General features: G+C 31.2%; 2 protein-coding genes across 4 annotated transcripts; one reads left to right on the plus strand and one right to left on the minus strand.

Annotated features, from left to right (window-relative positions):
- The first annotated feature begins 6,736 nt into the window (after positions 1-6,736).
- On the plus strand, positions 6,737-12,337 carry LOC110626458. Its single transcript, XM_021772371.2, has 4 exons — positions 6,737-7,048; positions 8,231-9,621; positions 9,823-9,851; positions 11,184-12,337. The coding sequence occupies exons 2-4, from the start codon at positions 8,304-8,306 to the stop codon at positions 11,952-11,954; spliced, it is 2,118 nt and encodes a 705-aa protein (XP_021628063.1). The 5' UTR covers positions 6,737-7,048; positions 8,231-8,303; the 3' UTR covers positions 11,955-12,337.
- A 3,441-nt stretch (positions 12,338-15,778) lies between these two features.
- Positions 15,779-21,452, minus strand: LOC110626256 (glucose-1-phosphate adenylyltransferase large subunit 1). 3 transcript variants are annotated; one of them, XM_021772055.2, is made up of 15 exons: positions 21,295-21,452; positions 20,445-20,755; positions 20,111-20,233; positions 19,626-19,796; positions 18,926-19,018; positions 18,697-18,780; positions 18,555-18,610; positions 18,346-18,439; positions 17,737-17,922; positions 17,406-17,486; positions 16,954-17,040; positions 16,770-16,874; positions 16,582-16,688; positions 16,370-16,430; positions 15,779-16,251 (listed from the first exon to the last, which is right to left on the minus strand). In XM_021772055.2, exons 2-15 carry the CDS (start codon positions 20,676-20,678, stop codon positions 16,150-16,152), a joined length of 1,584 nt encoding a protein of 527 aa, XP_021627747.1. In that variant the 5' UTR covers positions 20,679-20,755; positions 21,295-21,452; the 3' UTR covers positions 15,779-16,149. The 3 variants fall into 3 exon arrangements, with proteins under 3 accessions (XP_021627747.1, XP_043817694.1, XP_021627748.1); XM_043961759.1 differs by having other exon boundaries at positions 20,445-20,765; positions 21,304-21,398; XM_021772056.2 differs by having other exon boundaries at positions 21,091-21,390.
- Positions 21,453-22,337: the final 885 nt, after the last annotated feature.

Raw genomic sequence — 22,337 nt, forward strand, 5'->3', positions numbered from 1 at the left:
ATGACATGGGAGGAATTTGCGAATGAGTTCGCTGGATGGGCTTTTCCAGACAGTTCTAGAGAACTGAAGATGATTGAGTTTGAGCAACTGAGGCAGTCAGAGCACATGAGTGTAGAGGAGTTCACGGATAAATTCTTGGAGCTATTGCCTTTTTCAGGGCAAGCTCTAGATTCAGATACGAAGAAAGCCAAGAAATATGTTATGAAGCTGCATTCCAGGTACTCCTCGTTGGTTCAGTCAGCTGAGAGAGAAAGTTTCCACACTGTGGTGGATATGGCTCGAAGAATGGAGGCAAGTGCTATAGTTGAGGGGTCAGTGAAGCAGTCAGTGACCCAGTCTTCAGGGGTTAAGACCCCAAACAGAGGAGGACCAGGTTTCTCTTCTCAGAGCTCAGGTAAGAAGAGGTGGGATAGCACCACCAAGAAGCCGAAGAAGAATAAGTTTTGGAACAAGTTGAAATCCGGTCTGGGATTCGGCGGTGGCTCGAGCTCAGGCTCAGATGGTACAGAATGCCAGAGATGTGGAAGACCACACAGGGGAGTGTGTCGAGCTGGGACTAATGCATGTTTCAGATGTGGACAGGAGGGACACATAGCTCGGGATTGTCCTAGAGCGCCTTTTATGGGCCAGCCCCAGCAGACAGCTTCTGGTAGTGTGGCACAGCCAGCAGTTCCAGCCACAACTCAGGGCAGTGGCAGAGGTAGAGGGAGAGGGGCAGCCTCTTCTTCTGGTTCCCGAGGTGAAGGTCCATCAGCTCCAGCCAGGATCTTCACCATGACACAGCAGGAGGCTAACACATCCAACACCGTGGTGTCAGGTAATCTCGTCATTGGGTGTTCTGATGTGTATGCATTAATGGACCCGGGTGCATCTCATTCATTTATTGCTCCGAGAGCCGTTGAGAGGTTAGGTCTGATAGTCTCTGGGTTAGAGTGTCCCCTATGGGTCAGTGGACCCAAGTGTGACCCGTCAGTGGCAGTGTCAGTATGCCAGTACAGTCCAGTTTTTATTGAGGGAAGATGCCTCTCCGCCGACCTTGTGGTTCTAGATTTGACAGATTTTGACGTCATTCTAGGGATGGATTGGCTATCTACCCATGGTGCTACCTTGGACTGCAGGGACAAGGTAGTCAGATTCAGAGATCAGAACGGATCAGAGGTCGTCTTCAGAGGAGACAAGAGGGGCACACCTAGAGGTCTGATATCAGCTCTTCAGGCTCGTAGGTTGCTTAGGAAGGGATGTCAGGGGTACTTAGCTCATGTGAGAGAGCTAGACAGTCAGGTCAGGGAGCCGGCCTCGGTGCCAGTTGTCAGAGAGTTTCAGAATGTCTTTCTTGATGAGCTTCCAGGTTTACCACCTGCTAAGGAGATAGAGTTCGAGATAGAGTTGATGCCTGGAACTAGACCGATCTCTATCCCTCCCTACAGGATGGCTCCAGCCGAGTTAAAGGAGTTGAAAGAGCAATTGCAAGAGCTGGTAGAAAAGGGTTTCATCCGACAGAGTACCTCACCTTGGGGTGCTCCGGTCTTGTTTGTGAGGAAGAAGGATGGATCCCTTAGACTTTGTATCGACTACAGGCAGTTGAACAAAGTCACTACCAAGAATAGGTACCCATTGCCTGGGATCGATGATCTATTCGACCAGCTAGCCGGAGCGGGTTGTTTCTCCAAAATAGATCTAAGATCGGGGTACCATCAGCTAAGGATAAGGGATGAGGATGTGCCAAAGACGGCTTTCAGGACCAGATATGGGCATTTTGAGTTCCTTGTGATGCCGTTCGGGTTAACTAACGCCCCTGCAGCATTCATGGATCTCATGAACAGAGTGTTTAGCCAGTACCTGGATCACTTTGTTATTGTCTTCATAGATGATATCTTGGTGTATTCCAGGAATGCAGAGGAGCATGCCCATCATCTGCGGTTGGTCTTGCAGACTTTGAGGGAACATGGCTTGTATGCCAAGTTCTCTAAATGTGAGTTCTGGCTGAGGAGCATTTCGTTCTTGGGGCATGTAGTGTCAGAGAATGGTATTGAGGTAGATCCCAAGAAGACAGAAACTGTGGCTAACTGGCCTAGACCCACTTCAGTGACAGAGATTAGAAGTTTCTTGGGTTTGGCAGGTTACTACAGGAGGTTCGTTCAGGACTTCTCAAAGATAGCAGCTCCTCTGACCAGACTAACCAGGAAGAATCAGAAGTTTCTGTGGACCGACCAGTGCGAGGAGAGTTTCGAAGAGCTTAAGAAGAGGTTGACTTCAGCACCAGTGTTAGCTCTGCCATCTAGTGATGAGGACTTTACAGTCTTTTGTGATGCGTCCCGTGTGGGACTGGGTTGTGTATTGATGCAAAATGAGAAGGTGATTGCTTATGCTTCTAGACAGCTAAAGAAGCATGAGTTGAATTACCCCACACATGACCTTGAGATGGCAGCAGAAATCTTTGCACTCAAGATGTGGAGGCATTACCTCTATGGGGTGAAATGTGAGATCTTTACAGATCATAAGAGCCTGCAGTACATCTTGAGTCAGAGGGATCTGAATCTGAGGCAGAGGAGGTGGGTGGAGCTGCTGAGTGACTATGATTGCAAGATTCAGTATCATCCGGGTAAGGCGAATGTCGTGGCAGACGCCCTAAGCCGGAAGTCACTAGGCAGTCTATCCCACATCGCGGCAGAGAGGAGACCAGTGGTGAAGGAGTTTTACAAGCTCATTGAGGAAGGTCTACAGTTGGAGTTGTCTGGTACAGGTGCCTTGGTTGCTCAGATGAAAGTGACACCCGTGTTTCTAGAGCAGGTGGCTCAGAAACAGCATGAGGACCCAAATTTAGTGAAGATTGCCAGGACCCAGAAACAGCTTACCCTTCTAGAGAATTTCGACATCTGCCAGTCCACCGAAAAGTAGAATTCTGATGCCGGACTCTAGCCGTGTATTACATACCCAACCTTTCACTTACATGCAATTACATATTTAAGTTCTTCATGCATTAACACCAAAGGATTTAAAATTTAGAACTCATCCCTTGAAGAAGAAGAACCATAGCGAAAAATTTAATAAATAAATTGAAAAATTCATAAAAATATGAAAGAGAGGTGGAGCTCACCTCTACTCGAAAATGGAGAAACTTTTCTCCATTTTCGGATTGAATATAATTTATAAGTGAGTCTGCTAGACTACTTTCGTCGACCGAAAACGTCTTCAGCGTCTAAAAATTATTTTATTAAAAAATTATTTTTAAAAAAATTAAAAGTACCTCTAAACTTCATTTGAAAAAAGATTATTTTATCATTATCTAAAATTCTTATCATAGAATTTTGGATTACAATAAAAATTTCGTCAAAGTCAAAGATTTCAATACTAAAATTTAGATAGGTTTTACATATTCTATAACTGTGAATATTTTATAACTATTATACGAGTTATTTTATCACCCATATTCTTAATTCCTTATGAATAAAATAACTACAGAGTGCTAATACCAAAATAGACCAATTTAATTAAACAACATTTAGTATCTATTTGTTTGTAAAAATAATTTATGAGAAAATATTTTTCAAAAAAATAAACTTTATTTTTATTTTTTAATATTAAAAAAAATATTAATAAATTTAAATACAGTGTTTGTTCATAAGATTTTAAAGTTAGAAAATAATTTCCTCTTTTGAAAGAAGTAACCTATTTTCTTTAAAAAAAACTTAATTTCTTATTAACTAAAAAAATATTTTTCATTAACCACTTTTTCTGTTTATCTATTACTTTTTTTTTCATTGCCACTATATCCTTTTAGATTTTATCATAGATAGAATTACAAAGAAAATTATTGACTAATTTAACTTTTTTTTATTAACAATGCTAAAAATGTTGTAACTGATTTTCTAAGTGTTTTAATAATTAAATTTTACTGTTTAAAATTGAAAAACTAGAATATAAACATGAATTTATAAAAAAGTTAAGTTATTTTTCCTAATAGACAAAAAGAATTTACATAAAAATGTAAATTTTAAAAAAAATAAGTTATTTCATCCAATAAATAAAAATATAATTAATTAATAATAATAATAAAGTTACGAGATAACAATCTCATATTTTAATTAAAATTGATTTGATTTATAATTAAAATTGTGATAAATTTTAAAATTTTGATTTAATTTTTTAATATTAAAATTAAAAAAAATGTTTAAATTATTTAAATTAATAGATTTATATTTAAAAACTCATTAAAATATTTTTTTGGTTAATAAAAAAACATTTCATCAAGAAATTAACATACCCTTTTTAATTTCCCAAATAATCAATATTCCAAACTCCTTAACCCTAAATTGATTGGATTCACAATCTGATCAAGTTTAAATCCATGGCGATTCCAAAACAAATTAGGGTCACCTTGAACTTCCCTTTTATAAACCCTAATTACAAATTTTCACTCGTCAAACTCCTGAACCCCTTTTACAGTAAAGTCTCATTTGCTCAAGATTTTTTTCACAAATTAATGATTCAATTTATTATTTTTTTAGAAAAAGAGAACTAGACACTAGTGGTAGAGAAAACCTTAATTGAAGAATAATGCTAAAATTTATTCTTAAAATCATAAAATTTTAAATTTAATTTCAATAAAATTCAAATAAAAAACATGAATGAGTTGTGTTCCTATCTCTCCTTTTATTTTAACCAATTAATCATCAGCCAGTGAACTAAAAGTTGATCATATGAGAAATTAATTTTTTTATAATTATTAAACTCAATGATAAAAGTACTTGCAATGGTAAATTTTACGGATGAAATAATAATTTATTTGAGAGGTATTAAAATTTTTCACATTTTATTAATACTTGAGAAAATAAATATTTGAATACTTAAAGAATATGAATTAAAATTTTAAGTAATTTTATTTAATTTTTTAAAGAATAAATTACACTTTAATCTCCCAATTTTAATATAATTAATATATTAATTCTTATATTTTTAAAATTAAAATTTTAAATTTTTATATATTTGATCTATTTAAAATTAGAATTACTTCACCCATTATAAATATTAGTTTATAAATATTAATTTAAAGTTAATGGATAATTAAATTTTTAAAAGTAAAACTTTTTCTTAAAATACTTTTTGTAAAAATCTACCATCTATTTAAACATTATTTGATACCACTTATAAATTATTGAAATTATAAATATTTTAAAAAATTTTTAAAATTATTTAATTTTAAATTATTTTAATAATAAAAATTAAAGAATAAAAAATGTTAAAATTTAATTGACTATAATAATTTAAATAAAAGTTAATGAAAAATTAAATATTTTTTTAAATGAAAAAAATATTAAAATGTTTAAATTTTAATAAATTTGGAATAATTGATGGAATCTTAATTTTTTAATATTTTTAATTTAAAAAAATAATAAAGATACTTTTATGATTTTAATAGTAAGAAATGAATAAAAAATTAAAATATAAATAAATCGATTATAAAAAAATTTAAATATTTAATTTTAAAAATGTAGAGATCGATTAATTAATTATAATAAAATTTAAAAATTAATATTTAATTTAGAATATTTTTATATTTTTAATTATAAAAATAAATTAAAAATTTTTTTATTTAGATGATTCGATTATAAAAAAATTTAAGTTGAAAATATAATTTTTTTTAATTAATTACAATATATAAAAAAAGAAATAACTTTCCTTTCAAAGAAAACAAAAGCAATTGGGGCAACGGGCGGATAAGACATGCGAGCAGATTTTCCTAATCCAACACAGTCCCAGGAAACATGAAAGAAAAGATAACGTTGTACTAAGAGGAAAGAAAATAAATGAAAAAGATGGTTATGATAAATCAGACGTCAAATCAAAATTCAATTACTCGTTGTTATTTTAAAATCATTCGGTTATAACGTTTTTAATATTTTATAAACTCAAATTATTTAATTATATTATTAAAAAATTATTAAAAAATTATTAATTAATTTTAATTTGAGATATTAAATAATATATATTTTTAAAATTATAAAAATTAAATAATATTAAAAATAAAATTATAAAAATTAAATAATATTAAAAATAAAATTATAAAAATTAAATAATTTAAATATTAAAAATAGCTAACAATTTTTTAATAGAAAAATTAAAATATTAAATTTACTTGTATAAAAAAGTTAAATTTTATAAAATATAAAAATATTTCAATTAAATAATTTTAAAATAGAGATAACTTAATTTTATAAACAAAGTCAGAGAGTCTTGATCATAATTTACCCCTTAAATTATTGTTAATTCAATTCACTTGAATTTAATTTACAAACTTAGAATATAATTTTAATTAAATTATTATTAATTCGATTTAATTTCATTTTATAAATTTATTAATTAATTCTCTTATTAATCTTAAGAGTTAACTATTGAAAAAATAAAATGTCTCAATAGAAGAAATTTATTCATACAACTTTTTAAAAATATTAATAATATTTTAATATATTTTTTAAAATCTATAGATGAATTACTAATGAGATTTTACACATTTTAAATATGTTAATAAATAAAATTAATAAAAAAACTCATTAACATATTTTTTAAAATTTTAAAAAGTATTTTTTGAAAATAAAAATTTAAAGACAACTAATGAATATTTCATTCTTTAATGTTAAAATAAAGAAAAAGGAAAGTCAGGCACCAATTGCGAAAAAGTGCGGGTGTGGGGTCAACTTCTGTGTCGTAAATCGTCGGCTTGTTGCGAGAGAGTTTGTGGCTCAGGTGAAGAGCGAATAAAAGAGCGAGAAAAGCTCCAAGTAGTAAGAGAGAGAGAGAAGGGAGGCCAAGATAGCTCCGCTACGGTATGATCACCTGCTCTTTTCTTCGCCGCCGTTGCCACTGCTCTCTCTACACACCTCCCTATCTACAAATTCCTCAGGAATTCAAAATTTCCTACTTCAAAAAGAAAGCAAGATGCTGACTCTTTCCCTCCTTCTTTCTTCCGCCTCCTTTCACTTTTTCTCTCTGGATCTGCGAATTCTGAGCCTGTTTCGCCGTCGCTTCGCTGCGTTTGTCTGCAAACTTTGTAAGTTCTAAAGTCTTTTCTCTATTGTTTCCAGTGGCGGCTTCTTACTTCCTTTGTTACTTAGATGTGAATATTCGTTTGTGTTCATCTGATTCCGTATGAATACGCATACGATTGTGTATCTGCGTACGTATGCAGTATTAGGCTTAATTCCACTTGCACGTTTCTGTACTATGAGTCTATGAGGCCACTACATGTTCTGCTGTTTGTGTTTTGATTATTTTTTTCTTCTTCCTCTAATGACTCGTTTATCTTCAAATTGTTGGCGGGATGCTTCTGAAAGTGGAGGTTCTTTTTTCTTCTTTCCAAATAGAAGATAGAGAAAATCCATAGGTTTCTTTTTGCTCACCTGGGTTTTTTGTATGTGAAATAGTGTAGCTTTTTATTGTCAATTGTGGAATGATGTGAAGTCTCTATATTCTGTCTGATTCATAGTTTGTGTTCGACATTTGTTTTCAACGATGAAAAGTAAAATTTGGAGCTTGTTTCAAGGCATACTGTAGTAGAAATTAGTGAATTACAGTTTCGAAGAGTTTCAACCTCATTGATGCAACTGCATACACACTTCAATTCCAGTTCAGCCCTTGCTGTTTCATTTTTTTTTTTCTCAGAGTTTAATATAATAGGTGAGTTAGAAAGTTTCAAGTTCTTCCAAGACTCCTCGGTTGGAGATACTTTTACTAATTTCAGATAACTCTTGATTTATGATTAACACCGACTTGTCTAACAAAACTGAATAGCAACAACGATTCATAGAGCTGACTCCAATTGGTTTGGGATTAAGGCTTAGTTGTTGTTGAAAAAGCAAAGTGACAAAAATTATGAGAGGGAGGAGTATAATTTATGATTTCATTTATTTATTTGCCTTGCCAATTGTTTAGTGCTGGTTCTCCTTAATATTAGTAATGTTATTTTGTTCATAATAACTCATTAAAAAAAGAAAGAGGGGGCTGGCTGATTATGATTTTGGCTTTGAACTCGGACAGAAAAAGGAAAGAAGGCTGTGATTATGGTCTTATAGCTGTCCGTTATTCTGTAAGCTATGCCAATATAGTTTGCCAGTTTGAGATCATCGCCCAATATAATTTAAATGTTCTTTCTCCAGTACCTTTTTGCTGGGTAGAGAAATTTTATACTCCTCAAGATTTTGGCTTTAACATTGGCTTTGGACTGCATCTTCAGGTGACTTTTGATGAGCACTTGAGGGATAATAGTATAGTACTTTTGAAGCATAATTCGGCTGTTCCTCCTTGTCATGTCTGATCAGGCTGTGAAATCAGATAATGGTAAGGACGAAATTCCTGAAAAGTGTCATCCCTGCCAATCTGTTTGGATGTCTCACTGGAAACATCCAAGTTACAGGTCAGTAGATGACATTCAAAATCAATCATCACTTCATTATGAATCTGGGGAAGATAGGAACAGAGCCAAGCAACAAGCTTTGCTTGGCGAGGCAGATATAGAAAGAGAAAGCTCTAAGTTTGTGAAGGAGTTCAGAAAAATGCGCAGGGCCTTAGTGAATGAAAGTACTGCAACGAGTTCAAAAAAATTGAGGCATGAAACATTTAAAGGCCAGCATTTTCCAATGCTCAGATATTCTCAAAATGGAGCGGGTGTTTTATCTCTGAAGAACGCCGAGTCCTCTAGCCATTACGAAGGAGCCTTAAGTTCACAAATTGGTCCTACTTCTGGATGTGATTTTCCTTTGGGTGGAACTGACAACTGTTTACCCTCAATGCTTGACTGTACTCCTTCCAAAACAGAAATTCAACCAATAGAATATCATTTTGAGCCTGAGGGCATCATGTCAAATCCAGAGCAGCTGGTCAAGGCCAATAAATTGCTTGAAAAGAATGTAAAAGATTTTTCAGCACCTCTCAAGGATGAATTATTGGGGTCAACTTCTAGAGTTTTGCCATCTCAATTTAACAGAGTAAGAACTCCAACCGAGTCCCTTGTCCATAGGGAAGATTACGTTGATCAACCAAGCAGTAACACTTTTATTGATCAGAAGAAAATGAATAGCAATGCAGCTCTATTGATACATAGTCCCTCAACAAGCGATAATCGCCCAAGAGTCTTGGTTGGTGAACATATCCCAAAGATGCCAAATCAGATCAGGCCTCCAGATATAAGATTATATAATGGGTCTCATGAACCGCCTGGAATTCCCTCTTCTGTCCATGATGTGAAGACTATGAGAATATATACCAATATAGACTCTGTAAAGGAGTTTATTGGAGGTCCTTCAAAGTTTTCTCAAACTACTCACCACTTCTTGTTCACTCAAAAGACTGATGTAAACTTATCTGATGGGGGTCAAATATTCAGAGAGTCTACAATAGCCACCAAAATTGAAGGAAATCCAATGAGTGAACTCCTCAGCTTATCTCCTGATTTTGGTTTGAATATTAAGCATGGAGTGAAGCTACAAACTCTGGACATCTGCAAAGATAGTGAAGGAAAAGACAGAATTGAAAATGACCATACATCTGGCATTGATTTAAAGAACGAATCATCAGATAAAACTGACACCATGGATATGGACACTCTTCGGGAGAAGCATCTCTCTGGTACGTATTAACATCTATGCTAAGGACTTAGGTTTTTGTGTCTTCTAGTAAATTGACATAGATATATTTCCATGTTTTGGAAGACAAGGTAGAAAATAATGGTAAAAAATATAGGTAGTCTTGCTAAGATCTAGCATCGTGGTTAGTTTAGTGCTTATTTTGGTATTTTAGCAAGTCTTTTTTTTTTTTCCCCTACTGCAGGTGTGGATTCATTCCTCCTAAAAAATAAGGTAAATTTTGCTATTTTTAATCCTTCTTTTTTAAAATTTTTTATTTTAGTAGGTGTGTCGCTGCAAGGGCCGCTTGAAAATCAGTTGCATTCTCAAAAGGGAGTGCCTGGTTTTTATTTTTCTCCGGTTCTGGTCAAAGAGTTTATATAGCTTGGTACTTGCTACTAAAGGGGTATTTTTGTCATCTATTATTTTTTACAGTTTGATTTACATAGCAGGAATATATTATAAATTTCACAAACATAATCTATATATATATATATATAGCAAGCCGAGCGTTCCTAAGAAGTTGACATGTGTCATCTCTTAAGAGGAGTGTAGCTTGCTATTTTGACATATGGAACTCCTAATTATGATCTATTTTTTATGCCTAATTTATTAGTTTTAATTTATGATAGTTTATTTTTATTTAATTAGTGGTAAATTAAATTATTAATATTAATATTTATTTTTAGATGATATATTGGAAAAAATAAATTTTTAAAATTTTTAAAATTATTATATTTTTATATTTACTTTTGATAACGTAAAAATACAAAGAAAGTAGTGACAAAAATATATAAAAATAATAATTACTTATTACAATATTAATTATTTGCTTACAAAAAAATTAGAAAGAGTGACCAATTTCTAAAATTACCTAACTTCTAATTTATATTTATACACTACTAGATTTATTAATAATTTTAAATTATTTGATTTAATCAATAAAAATTATTTAAAAATGTGAATTAAATAAATATTTTAAACATTATTTAATAAATCGTCAATACAAATTTGAATTTAATGTGATTATATTATAAAGTAATAAATTTTTATGTTTGTTTATAATTTTTCAAGTTTTTTATAAATTTGATTATAAGTGGGATTTAAAAATAAATTCATTGTCCTATACATATTTAATTTTAAATGGGATAACAATTTTATAACAAGATAAAAAATAATTTAAAGAAACTCATTAAGAATATATATTCAAGCAATTTTTAACAAAAAAATGGTAAATAATTTTTTCAAATGAGAAATATGTAAACAATAATTATAAACAGTTATTGTATGTATAATAGTTGTATTATAGCCATTGATTATGGTGGGTCTCATGTAGGTCCCATCATAATCAATGGTTAGTACGCAACCGTTGTGCATACAACACTTGCATGAATAATTTTTCTAAATTTTGGGGTCAAAAGCTTTATAGGCTGTTTGCTTGTGCATTTATCCTGACATGCGATTAGTGACAACAAAATGCAGTGGTTATATAATATCTGGCATATTTGAAACTCATTGTCTGTTGATTGGATGACAAGGCTCGTAGTCATCATATGAATTTTGTAGGACATTGAGGGGACCCAACAAAAGTCACCAACAACTCATACTGCAATATCTTCAGACAGAGAAGAGAGTAGAAGCAGACTGCCTAATGTAGAGCTTCCAGAGGTTAACCAGGAACGTCCTGTAGTCTCAGGTGTGGCAAATTCAGATGATACAGACACGGACACCTCGAGAACCCAGAGTTTAGATGCGGAACACTTGCTTTCCCATGCTGACCGTTCCATAAATTTAAAATCTAATGCTTGTGCTGATGGTCCATTGGGATTGGATCCATATAGCAGATGGGTTGAACGTCTCAAACCAAGTGGTTTCGAGTCTTTTGGTCATGGTACTAAGAGCTCAAAAATGGAGGAAGCAACTTCTCATGAAAAAGTTAACAAGTTATTCAGCAAAATGCCCAACTGCAGCAAAACTAGTTCAGCTCCAAAGATGAACAGGTCTTATCATAAAGAACAGATGATGGATTCTGCAGAATTACTGAGGAATGCTGAATCCTCATCTGCTGACTCGATGAGGGAAAGGCAAGACATAAAACTTTCACATTCTTGGATCCGGAGGTGGTGTCATAAACCAGCCTCATCCTCTAAAAAGAAGTCTGAAGCTGTGGTGATATGTGAACCTCAGAGTTCAAAGGCAACAGTAGACAACTTCCAGAAGCAGCAGTTTCCGAGCATTGCTGCTATGGCTTTGATGGGGAAGGCCATGACTGGTTTTCGCCCATGTGAGTTCAATAAAAGGGGGTCTTTTATAGTTTGGAACACCAAAGGTTTCTGAGCAATCAACCCGAGGATGAAGAGTCAACAAGAGGATGGAATCTTTGGCCATCAATCTCCTACGAAATCAGCGGGGAGAATGTCAATATGTATATGGCCTGAATGTTAGTCTGGTATGTGCCTTCCTGAATTTGTTTCCCTTTCTGGCCCATTTTCTTTATTTGCCCCTTTGTATGGAAATAATAAAGTTGTGTATGGGTCATTTGATAAGAGATTTGGCAGAGGCCTTCTTTCATGGAGGTTGAAAGGGGCAATCTCCAATCTCACCCTCTATCACATGATAATGTAAATTTGAAAGAACTTGGCCATGTTGCAAATGTAGCCTTTTATCCTCCATATTGCAATGAAGCTTGAGCTATCAGCGCAGGGGCACATATTTCTTTAGACTTGGATGCATAAAGGTATCTTTGGTTTCTGTAATTTAATATGATCAATTCTATGGATTTAGCACCTAAGATGAATTTCTGTATGATATTTTTGCACCATTTTTAAAATTTACATTATCATGTGATAGAGGGTGAGATTGGATTGGATTTTCATTATGAATGTTTTTAATTTTTCCTTTTTAACCTCAAAATCTTCATGTTTATGCTAATTTTCAAATAACTTATATTTTAAAATTTTTATTATTATTATCTACTATGAGGTAGTTGTAATTTTTTTTTTTAATTTTCTTAATATCTAGTGTGAGATACGATTGCACAGTTAATTCAACTCTTTTAACTAAATTAAAACTGAGTTATAAATCATTTAAATATTTTGGAGAGATCATCTTTTTTTTTAATAGTAAAATATATTTATATTATGACTATCGTTAAGCAATTTATACCGTTATAAAATAGTAATATATTTGAAGAATATCATAATAAAACAGATAATTTTTCTTCTCAATTACCACCACTATTGCCATCCCCATCTATTGGAGTTTAAATATTTTATTTTTTAAAAAATATAATTTTTTAAAATTTATTATTGTATATTAATGGTATATAATAATAAATATTAAAATATTTTTTTATTGTAATTGAATTTAACCATGTATGAATTTATATTTGATTATTATTTTAATTTTAAAATTTTAGAGAAAATATTTTTTTAATAGATAGAGTAAATTCATATGAAACAATTATTTTATAAAATAATATTATATAATAATAATATAAAAAATTTTAATATTCACATAAGGCGACAATTGACTAGTTTAGTTATAATAGAATATAAAAACTGAACTACTGAAACTCAGTATCTTCAATTCGGTTATCAATTAATGACTTTTTTTTTTTTTAAAAAAAAAATTGTTTTATTCAGTTATATTTTTATTTGGTAATTGAACCGGCTAAATTAACAATTTTTTATTATTTGATTATAATTTTGTTAATATCATTAAATTTATAATAATTACTTTACTAAAGTAAGTTTTGTTATTTTTTATATAAAAAATTGTTATATATTTTTATTGATATATTTATTTAATTAATTAATAATCTAAATATAAAAATATTTTTTTAAAAAATTTTATGTCATTTAATTATGTTATAAGGTATAACCGACTGAATATTTCAGTTTTGATTTGAGTAAATTTAATTTTTTTTTTAAATTTTAGTTTAATTTTATTAACTGAATGTGGACCCCTACCCCTTGTCCACAATGTTGCAAGAATATAGAATATATTTGATCACTTGTAATTAGCACAATTATGGAGAGAGCTCTGCGGAGTGTTCACGGATTTTACATAGAATCAATAATAAAAATTATATTTTTATAAAAAATGATGAAATTAAAATTATTATAATAATTAATATAATAAATTATAGTAATTTAAATTTAATAAATTAGTTATTTAATATTGTAATAATTATAACAATTGATTTAGAGTATTATAATCATAATTTTACTTTTTATTATATTTTAATTATTTATATTTATTTACTTTTTATAATTATTTAAATTAAATAAAATTTTAATTTGATAATATTTTATACAATTTATTTTATTAATTTTTTAATTATTTTATATTTTTATCATAATTAATATTTTTATAATAATTTAAATCGATTATATATATTTATTTTATGCAATTATTCACATCATATAAAATATTTATAATTAAATTATATTAGTTATAATTTTATAAAATTATTAAATAAATAAATAATAATAGATTGAGATAATAAAAATTTTTTATATATTATTTTGTTATAAAATTATTACTTTACGGCAAAGGTGCATGCACCTTTAAAAGTGCATCTTTTTGCATCGTATTAACTCAATTTTTATAAATATATTTTTACTATTTTATTTATTATTAAAATAAAAAATAGAATAAATTTATTTTAATAATAAAAATATAATAAAATTTTTATTACAATATTAATAATATAATATATTAAAAAATAGTAAGTTATCAAAACATCATATAATAGTGACAATAAATATAATAAAAATTATATTAACAAATAATAAAAAATCAAAAGGTTACGTATTAATAGTAATTTAAAAAATAATAAATTGTATTTATTATATATAAATTAATTATTATTTTATATAAATATAAAATTATAAATATATTTGCATTATAAATATGTAAAATTAATTGTGTTATTTATAAACTTTCATATTTAAGTTTAATAGTGATAATTGTTAATCTTTAGTAAATTTATTTTAGAATCCAAATATAATTATTTTTTAATTATAAATTAATATATTATATTAAAAAGTTATAAAAATCACATATTAATAATAATGAAGAAAAATTTAAAAATAGCTCTGTGCAAACAAGGTAATGCTGCATATATTGACTCTCTCTCTCTGCAGAGCCCACAAATGGGTGCGCAGAGGAAAATGGATCCAAAAGAAAAGACTTGGTAAACTCCCCACCAATTCATTCACCATACAATTATATCTTACATTCAATTGTCAATTGAAGTATTGAATTTGAAAGCATGCATCTTTTGAAATGCAAATTGAACACGGCTCCTCAAGCATCTTTTGTCCTATTTCAAGCACGGTATATGATCTACTTTCGCCTGTCTCATCTCCACCATTGTTCCTGGCTTTGATATGAGTTTTTTCACATTCCTTCAATATCTCATTCAATGTCTGCATCATGGTCTACAACATCAGCTATAAGAACACTTAGGTACAGTGACAGATTCTCCTCCTACAACAATTGGATCTCATCTCTTACACCATCACCAGCTTTTAATTCCTCAACTAATGCAGAAAGAATCATATAAACCAACTCAAAATATTCTCAAACAAAAACAACAGGATTAAATTGCAGAATGTACCCGGAGAGTTTTGGTTGCCAAGAATAGAACTTTTGTGATCATTCTCCATCTTTCTCCACCACCCTACTCCTACCATCTTCTGGGATCTTCATTCCAACTTCATGTTGCCTGATAGTGAACCACCTTCTTTCTTTCTTGCATTACCAGATAATTCTATGCTTAAACAATCTGCAGATTGGATGTTACTGTAAATATTAGTCATCTTTATCAGAAGAGGACAGGCTTCTTGTCGCTATATAACCCAACAATTATTACCAGCCAGCATCACTAAATAAAAAATATAAAGATATGACATTAGACGGAAGTGACATTGTGAAGCTGATTTAAATAACTAATGATTGGAGAATTATACCAGCCTTTGATGAATAGAGGAAATGCTTGAAACCAGAAACATGATGCAGTTGCTTAATTCTCCTGCTAATAATTATCTGCAGCTATTGACATTGAGAATGATTGTATATATATTTTAAAAAGCAATGCAATGCACATATATTAAGCCTCGTTATTCATATATTCACATAAAGCTTCTACTGTATACTACACATAAAGGCTTCATAATATTATTAAAAAAAGATCCACACTGATACAAAGTTTATCAGCTCATATAGATAGTCTCTAAAAAGAAATGTTCTAAAAGAAACTACGTAGCTAATTGATATGCTCTTTTGATTTATTTGGAGGCTTATTGCGACCATAACACTAGAAGGAAGCTCTAGTTTTATGAGCACTGGACGAGCCTGTAATTTACATAGTGATAAAGAAGGTGCAGCTTGCTTCTTCTCAACAGAACAAAATGCTGCCATTATCATCACTCCTCATGTCAGCTTCTTCGCTACGCAATCAACAGGTTACCTCTCTTAACACCCTTGTACAGCCAACCAGTCCTTGAACATGCTCTGGATCCATTTATATTACTGTGCCATCTTCTATTGTCGCCTTCTCTGCTATAATTGTGATTCCAGAACGAATGTAAAATCCTTTTTCTGGCCTATCTGCTTCTTGCACACCCTGAAAAGTTAAAAAACATCAAGATGGAATTCAAACTTCCTATATAGATCTAAACACGGACACTTCATCCGAAAGGGTATCTGTTCTCTGTACAAAATAGTTGAGAGGTATTGCTTACATCTTTGTTTGTGATGATCACATTTTTTCCTACTTTCGCATTCTTGTCAATTATGCAGTTCCTGCAGAGAAAAATTCATAAGCATATTGTCAGAAATCATCATCCTGTAATTTCATGTCCTAATTTAGTTTGCACAATCAAATAAAAAAAATAAAAGAAAACAAAAATGCATTTGTATACAGCAGTAGCTTATTTTATGTAGAGTACAGTACTTGATCTTTGAGTTTCTTCCAACACCAATAGGGACTTTGCCCTCTGCCAAAAGAGATGCGATTTCAGCTTCAGTTTGGTAGTTGTCAGCTCCCAACATCACAGTGTCCTAAATTTGGACAAAATAAAGTTGCTATCACTGAATCATGTCATCAGAGAAAAATCTAATTGAAGAAACTGTGATAATCACCTTTAGCTCTACACCATAATCTAAACGTGAGCGTTCACCAACCACAGAGTGTTGTATAGTACATTCTCGCAAGAAGCACCCATGGGAAATTATCGCATCTACAATCTGCAAAATCCAACTGAAGAATGAGAAGCAAGTTGGCCCCATGAAGCCACAAAGTTTATCCCAAAGGATAATAGCATACCCGGCACTTATCCATTTTGGTTGGTGGTAGAAATCGAGGAGATGTGTAGAAGGGTGTCTTTGGGTCATAAAATTCAAACTTTGGAGGCTGCACAAGAGATATGGTCAATTTGCAGCAGTTAGTCTTGTTATTACAATGAAAATAAGAAAGTTCCAGATCATGAATACTTGCATGTAACTCATAGCAAATAAAGGATGTAAACAAGTTCATGCATCGGTGTATATAAATATTATATATTCTCCATGTTTTAATTTACAATGACAAGGTTCCAGGTAGGGTTAGTTTAGGTGTGCTTGTTTTCTGGGGAAAATGAAAGCAATTTATAGGTAAATAACAATATATTTTCTTCACGCATAAGCCAAAATGTCCAAGTCACAGCTGACAGAGTAACATGGAAAACAGAAGGGATATCAAAAACAAAATACTTACTAACAAAATTATAAAATACCAACCTCATCAGTGAGAGCCAAGTTTGCTTCATAAAATGTCTTTATTGTTCCTATATCTTCCCAGTAGTCTCTAAAAATATATCCCTGTTTAAAGTCAAAAGAAGATAATACTGGCATTACAGAGTCACAGATATGGTGTTGGTGTAGGAGAAGAAAATCTTATTATCTTAAATCTTAATAAGAAAATTGCTCAAATTTATATTGCTTCATGGCCAACCATAGTTATAAAGGGTGAGATAAAATGAATGGAAAATGGGGAGAGACTGCTCTAGACTGAATGTCCACCCTATACGCATTAAAGACTAAATACTTCAACATTTTAGACTGTTCTTACTTGAACATTGTGCTCCATAACAGCAGCGGGGATGACTTCAGATCCAAAGTCATTTGATGTAGGGTATCTCCACCGTAGAAGCTTCAGCAGAATCTCAGTCCTAAATACATAGACTCCCATTGATGCGATATAAGGGGTTTTGAGGGCATCTTGCAGAGATAATCCTAGATGAGTGGTATCAGCTTGCTGCATCATATCAAACATGGAAATTGTAATTATATTAAAGTCATTTAGTAGGTAGCATGGTACTTCTATCACATGATTGTAAGGTATGACAATATGGAACAGGAAAATCAGCACATGACTTGCAAGAATGCGAGTCCTGATATCTCCAGATTTGATGAACAAAGAAGCAGATCCTCCTAGTTTAATGGTTAACTAGAAAAAATGATTTGCAAGGCAATCCTTAGAGCATCACTTTGAGCCTGACACTAGAAGACATTCCTCTTTGTTCTTGGTAAAACAATCACTTTATCAAGAACTGGAATTCAGGATTCGTGTACCACAATTACCCATCTTTGATACAATATGAGAATTGAGACACATGTATAAATTCAAAGGAAAATACGAGGTGGGCATATCCAAGCAGAAGAATTGTGCAGTCCTCACCATTGATTTCAGCTCAGCACCAGTTGGTTTTTCAGCAAAATTGACAATTCGTCCCCTGTTGTCTATCTTCACCAAACCATAATCTGATGCGCGGCTGAAAAGTATCCAATTCCACTCCAACTTAGATGAAATATTGAGACTACAATTCAGTGAAATAAAGAAACTACGAAAAAAATATGACTTCAACCACAGGTGACGATTGAAAAAACCTCTCACTGACTGGAGCACATGAAATCGTGATATCAGCATTACTGTCAACATGATGCTGTTGATCCATAGCAAATGAGTAAGCCAGATATTCAAAAATATCAAATATAATACAAATCTAGGATTGGAGAAATAATAGCACACCTGCAAAAAATCCAGATAATCCATTCGGTAAAGATGATCTCCGGACAAGATCAATATATTCTCAACATTTCTGTTCTTGGCATCCTGCAAGAACCAGCAGATTTAATCAGATCCAGTATGAAGTCAGAGAACAACTGAATAACTATCTTGAGTACAATTAGTTATAACCATGCAAGCTTGAGATAATGGCATGATGCAAATGAGTGAAAACAAAATTTCTCATATTCACCTCAAAAACCCAAATAAATTGCCTCACAGCATCTGCAGTTCCTTGGAACCACTGCATTCCTGCTTCTCCAGGCGTTTGAGTTGCTGCTAGGACCTGTATGGCAGCTGAGTCAGCTATTTATCATTTTATCATCTCATGATGAAGGAACCATCAAGTAGTTCAAGTAAAACACAAATGATTGCAAGCAGTTCTTTTTTTTTTCTTTTTTTTTTCTAAATCAAAGTTACTCTTGACCTATTTTCACATGGAAACCGTAAAATTTGAAAAGCAAATGAAGCTTGCTGCTTACAGATATAACAAAAATTCTAACAGGGAACTTTTGATTTCTGATATCACCATGAGAATGAATTTCAACAAAGCTAATTCTTCTCTTGTATCATTACAAGTTCATATTCTCTAATCTCAGTCTACTTCCCTATTCAATAACTTCAGAAATGGCATTTAGTTTTTAAAGATCCTCAAGGCTGAGTTTGTTTAAATGGGAAAATCACAGGGAAAAATTAATTTCCAACAAGCAAAATTTACAAATGTATCACAAGTTTATGTAGTAGTGTTGAAAGAACATGAACTCCTTTATAAGTTTATAACATGAAAACAGAAAAGAAAAATGGTGCGCTGGATTCAATAGTGAAAACTCCATTTTCCTTTAGCCACAATGGAAAATCTGAGGGGTAGTACTACATCTTAAAAGCAATCATACCTCCACAAAACCGTCTCCAAAGTTAATACCATTTCCAAAGTATGTGCGTGCAAGGTGCCGATTAAGGGAAGCAGAGTTGAATTGGGTCAGTACAAATATTTTGTTTATGCCACTGTTGATGCAGTTGCTCATTGGAATGTCTATTAGTTTATAGCATCCTCCCACTGGCACCTGCATAGAACATGAGTTGCATAATGAACTTCAAACTTCACAAACATAATTCACATACTTCAATAGAAACTAGATCCATCAACAATTTGAATAGATAGTCCATTCGAGTTCAGACTATTTGGGAATTCCATTATTCAAAAGCCAATTTCTTTTTCTTCTTTTTCAATTTTAATAACCCTCAGTGCAACCTTAATCAAACCGACCAACATCTGAAAAATAATACACATCCAAACCTTTCAGATTCTGTATCCATCATATAAAAGTTCATTGGTTATAGCACAATAGACTAAAGAAGATTGGACACAATTTCTTACAGCTGGTGTTGCTGCCCTTCTGGTAAGAGGAAACAGCTGAGTCCCTGCACCTCCTCCCAATATGATTGCTGCTACATTTGTTGGGTCCACTTTTCGTCTCTCAAATCTTGGTGGTTGTAAGGTCTAAGATAAAACATCCAGAATTTAGAATGAGATCACACATCGAAACTATATGTATCAGAAAGCAGAAATGAAAACAAAGACTAAAAATATTGGTTCATTGACATGCAGAAAATAGATTTTTTCAATTAACAGAAAATTAGGATCACAAGAACACCATAGAATGATCCAAGTCACGAATCCAAAAACTGATTGAAGTATTAAGTCGACATACCATAGACTCCTTGGGATTGTTTGATGTTAAAACAGCATGAGCAACACCAGGCTTGACCTTGATGGCATTCCTCTCAGCTCTTAAGCTTCTTGTCATCTGATTGGACCAAATACTATTGTTGAGACTCCCTCTGATCCTTTCACCCCAAAACTCTTTATCTCCATACATGAAATCACCTTTGCTAGTTTTTGCCACATGGGCATTGGCTTTCAGGGCCACACAGCAAGAATCCATTCCAATAATCTCGCAACAACCTCAAATGATGATGGTGACGATGATGACGATAGATCACACTTCAATAGTGTTTGAGTCTTAAAAAAAAGCAGACACATATTCCAACGAATAAAAGATTCAAACTTAGTAACCAAATAAAGTGCAGATCCCACGAAGATTAACGCATTAAATAGAAATTAAAGACGATGATGCACATAAAATGAATGACAGTTGTTCCACATGAGCTCAAACTCACTAGAGGAATAATGTAAAAACCAAATCTAAGCAAACCCAGAAGGAAAGTTCAAATAAAGTTAATATCTGTCCAGCACCCACAAAAAAAAATCTTGATAATCCAGAAAAAGTACCCAGAAGCTTAAGAACCAAAATTTAACTAAAACTAGAAGAAAAGATCAAAGCAGAAAACACATACCAAAAGGTGACTTGAAAATTAAATCACCAAATATAAAAGAATTGGGTAAGAGTTGAGAAAAGTGATCAAGAAAACTTTTTAGATGGATGAATATGGAAATGGAAATGAAGAGTGAAATGCGTGAAATGATGTTGAAGGTGGGTGGTTATGGCTTTATTGGCCTGTGAGCCTTCACGGGAAATCCTGCAATTTTGGGTCTTATACCTTAAAAAATATTGAATGTGATTCTCTCTCTATCTCTCTATAATCGCCGCTCCAAGTTTCTGTGGGTTTCCAATTCCAGTGCTTTGATTAGTTTAGTCCAGGTTTCTAGGCTCCTCTCTCGCATATAAAGAAGCCATGCCATTACAAAACAAACACGTCCCCTTCAAACCCAAAATCTATTTTCAAAATTATATTTTAAAAAATCAATATGAACTTAGTAAAAACAAAATTTCTAATTAATCTTTTAATTCTAAAAAATACTAATAAAATATTTATAATTTTTTTAAAAAAATTCTATCTTCTCTTAATTTTAATTAATTAAATAAATAAATATAAATTCAATTAACTCTTATACTTTTACTTAAAAATCAAATAAATCTAATTTAATTTTTTATATTTTAATTTAAATACCAAATGAACTCTCATCTAAAATAATATCATTTTTAATAATAAAATATTTTTATATAATAATATTTTATTTTTATAATTTTAAAAATAATTATTTTATCTATGTATTTTTAAAATTGTTAATTTAATTAAAATATTAATTTTTTGATATTTTAAATTTTTTAAAAAATATTTTATTATTAAAAAATAATATTATATTATGTAAGCCCTTATTTGAACCTTACCAACATGGTTTTAATTGAATAAAAATTTTTGAATTAAACTTATTTGGTCTTGAAAAAATATAAAAGCTTAATTGAATTTATTTTTAAAAATAATTAATAAATTTTTTATAAAATTAAAAAACTAATTAATAAATTTTATAATATTAAAAATTTAAATAATAAAATATTTAACTGTTACAACTAAATTAATGACTAATTAATATTCTTTTTGTTCTATAACTTTTATTTTTTTTTATTTTTTTATTATTTTAAAATTATTATTTTTTAGATTATAATAACATATAAATTAATTATTATAATTTTATTTATTATAATAATATATAAATTAATTATTATAACTTTATTTTATTTGCAAGAAATTTTTTAAAATATCTTTTAAAAGAAATATAATTAGAAAGTTAATAAAAAATA

Source organism: Manihot esculenta, chromosome 11 (assembly GCF_001659605.2).
Source record: "Manihot esculenta cultivar AM560-2 chromosome 11, M.esculenta_v8, whole genome shotgun sequence".
Classification (NCBI taxonomy): domain Eukaryota; kingdom Viridiplantae; phylum Streptophyta; class Magnoliopsida; order Malpighiales; family Euphorbiaceae; genus Manihot; species Manihot esculenta.

Bases quoted from the DNA above. Each gene is read 5' to 3' on its own strand.
- LOC110626458 (XM_021772371.2), top strand. From the start codon at position 8,304: ATGTCTGATCAGGCTGTGAAATCAGATAATGGTAAGGACGAAATTCCT. The intron at 9,622-9,822 runs GTACGTATTAAC...CCCCTACTGCAG, and splicing joins TCGGGAGAAGCATCTCTCTG to GTGTGGATTCATTCCTCCTA. The intron at 9,852-11,183 runs GTAAATTTTGCT...TGAATTTTGTAG, and splicing joins CATTCCTCCTAAAAAATAAG to GACATTGAGGGGACCCAACA.
- LOC110626256 (XM_021772055.2), bottom strand. From the start codon at position 20,678: ATGGATTCTTGCTGTGTGGCCCTGAAAGCCAATGCCCATGTGGCAAAA. The intron at 18,781-18,925 runs GTGAATATGAGA...TGGTTCTTGCAG, and splicing joins AATTTATTTGGGTTTTTGAG to GATGCCAAGAACAGAAATGT. The intron at 16,252-16,369 runs GTAAGCAATACC...TTAACTTTTCAG, and splicing joins TGATCATCACAAACAAAGAT to GGTGTGCAAGAAGCAGATAG.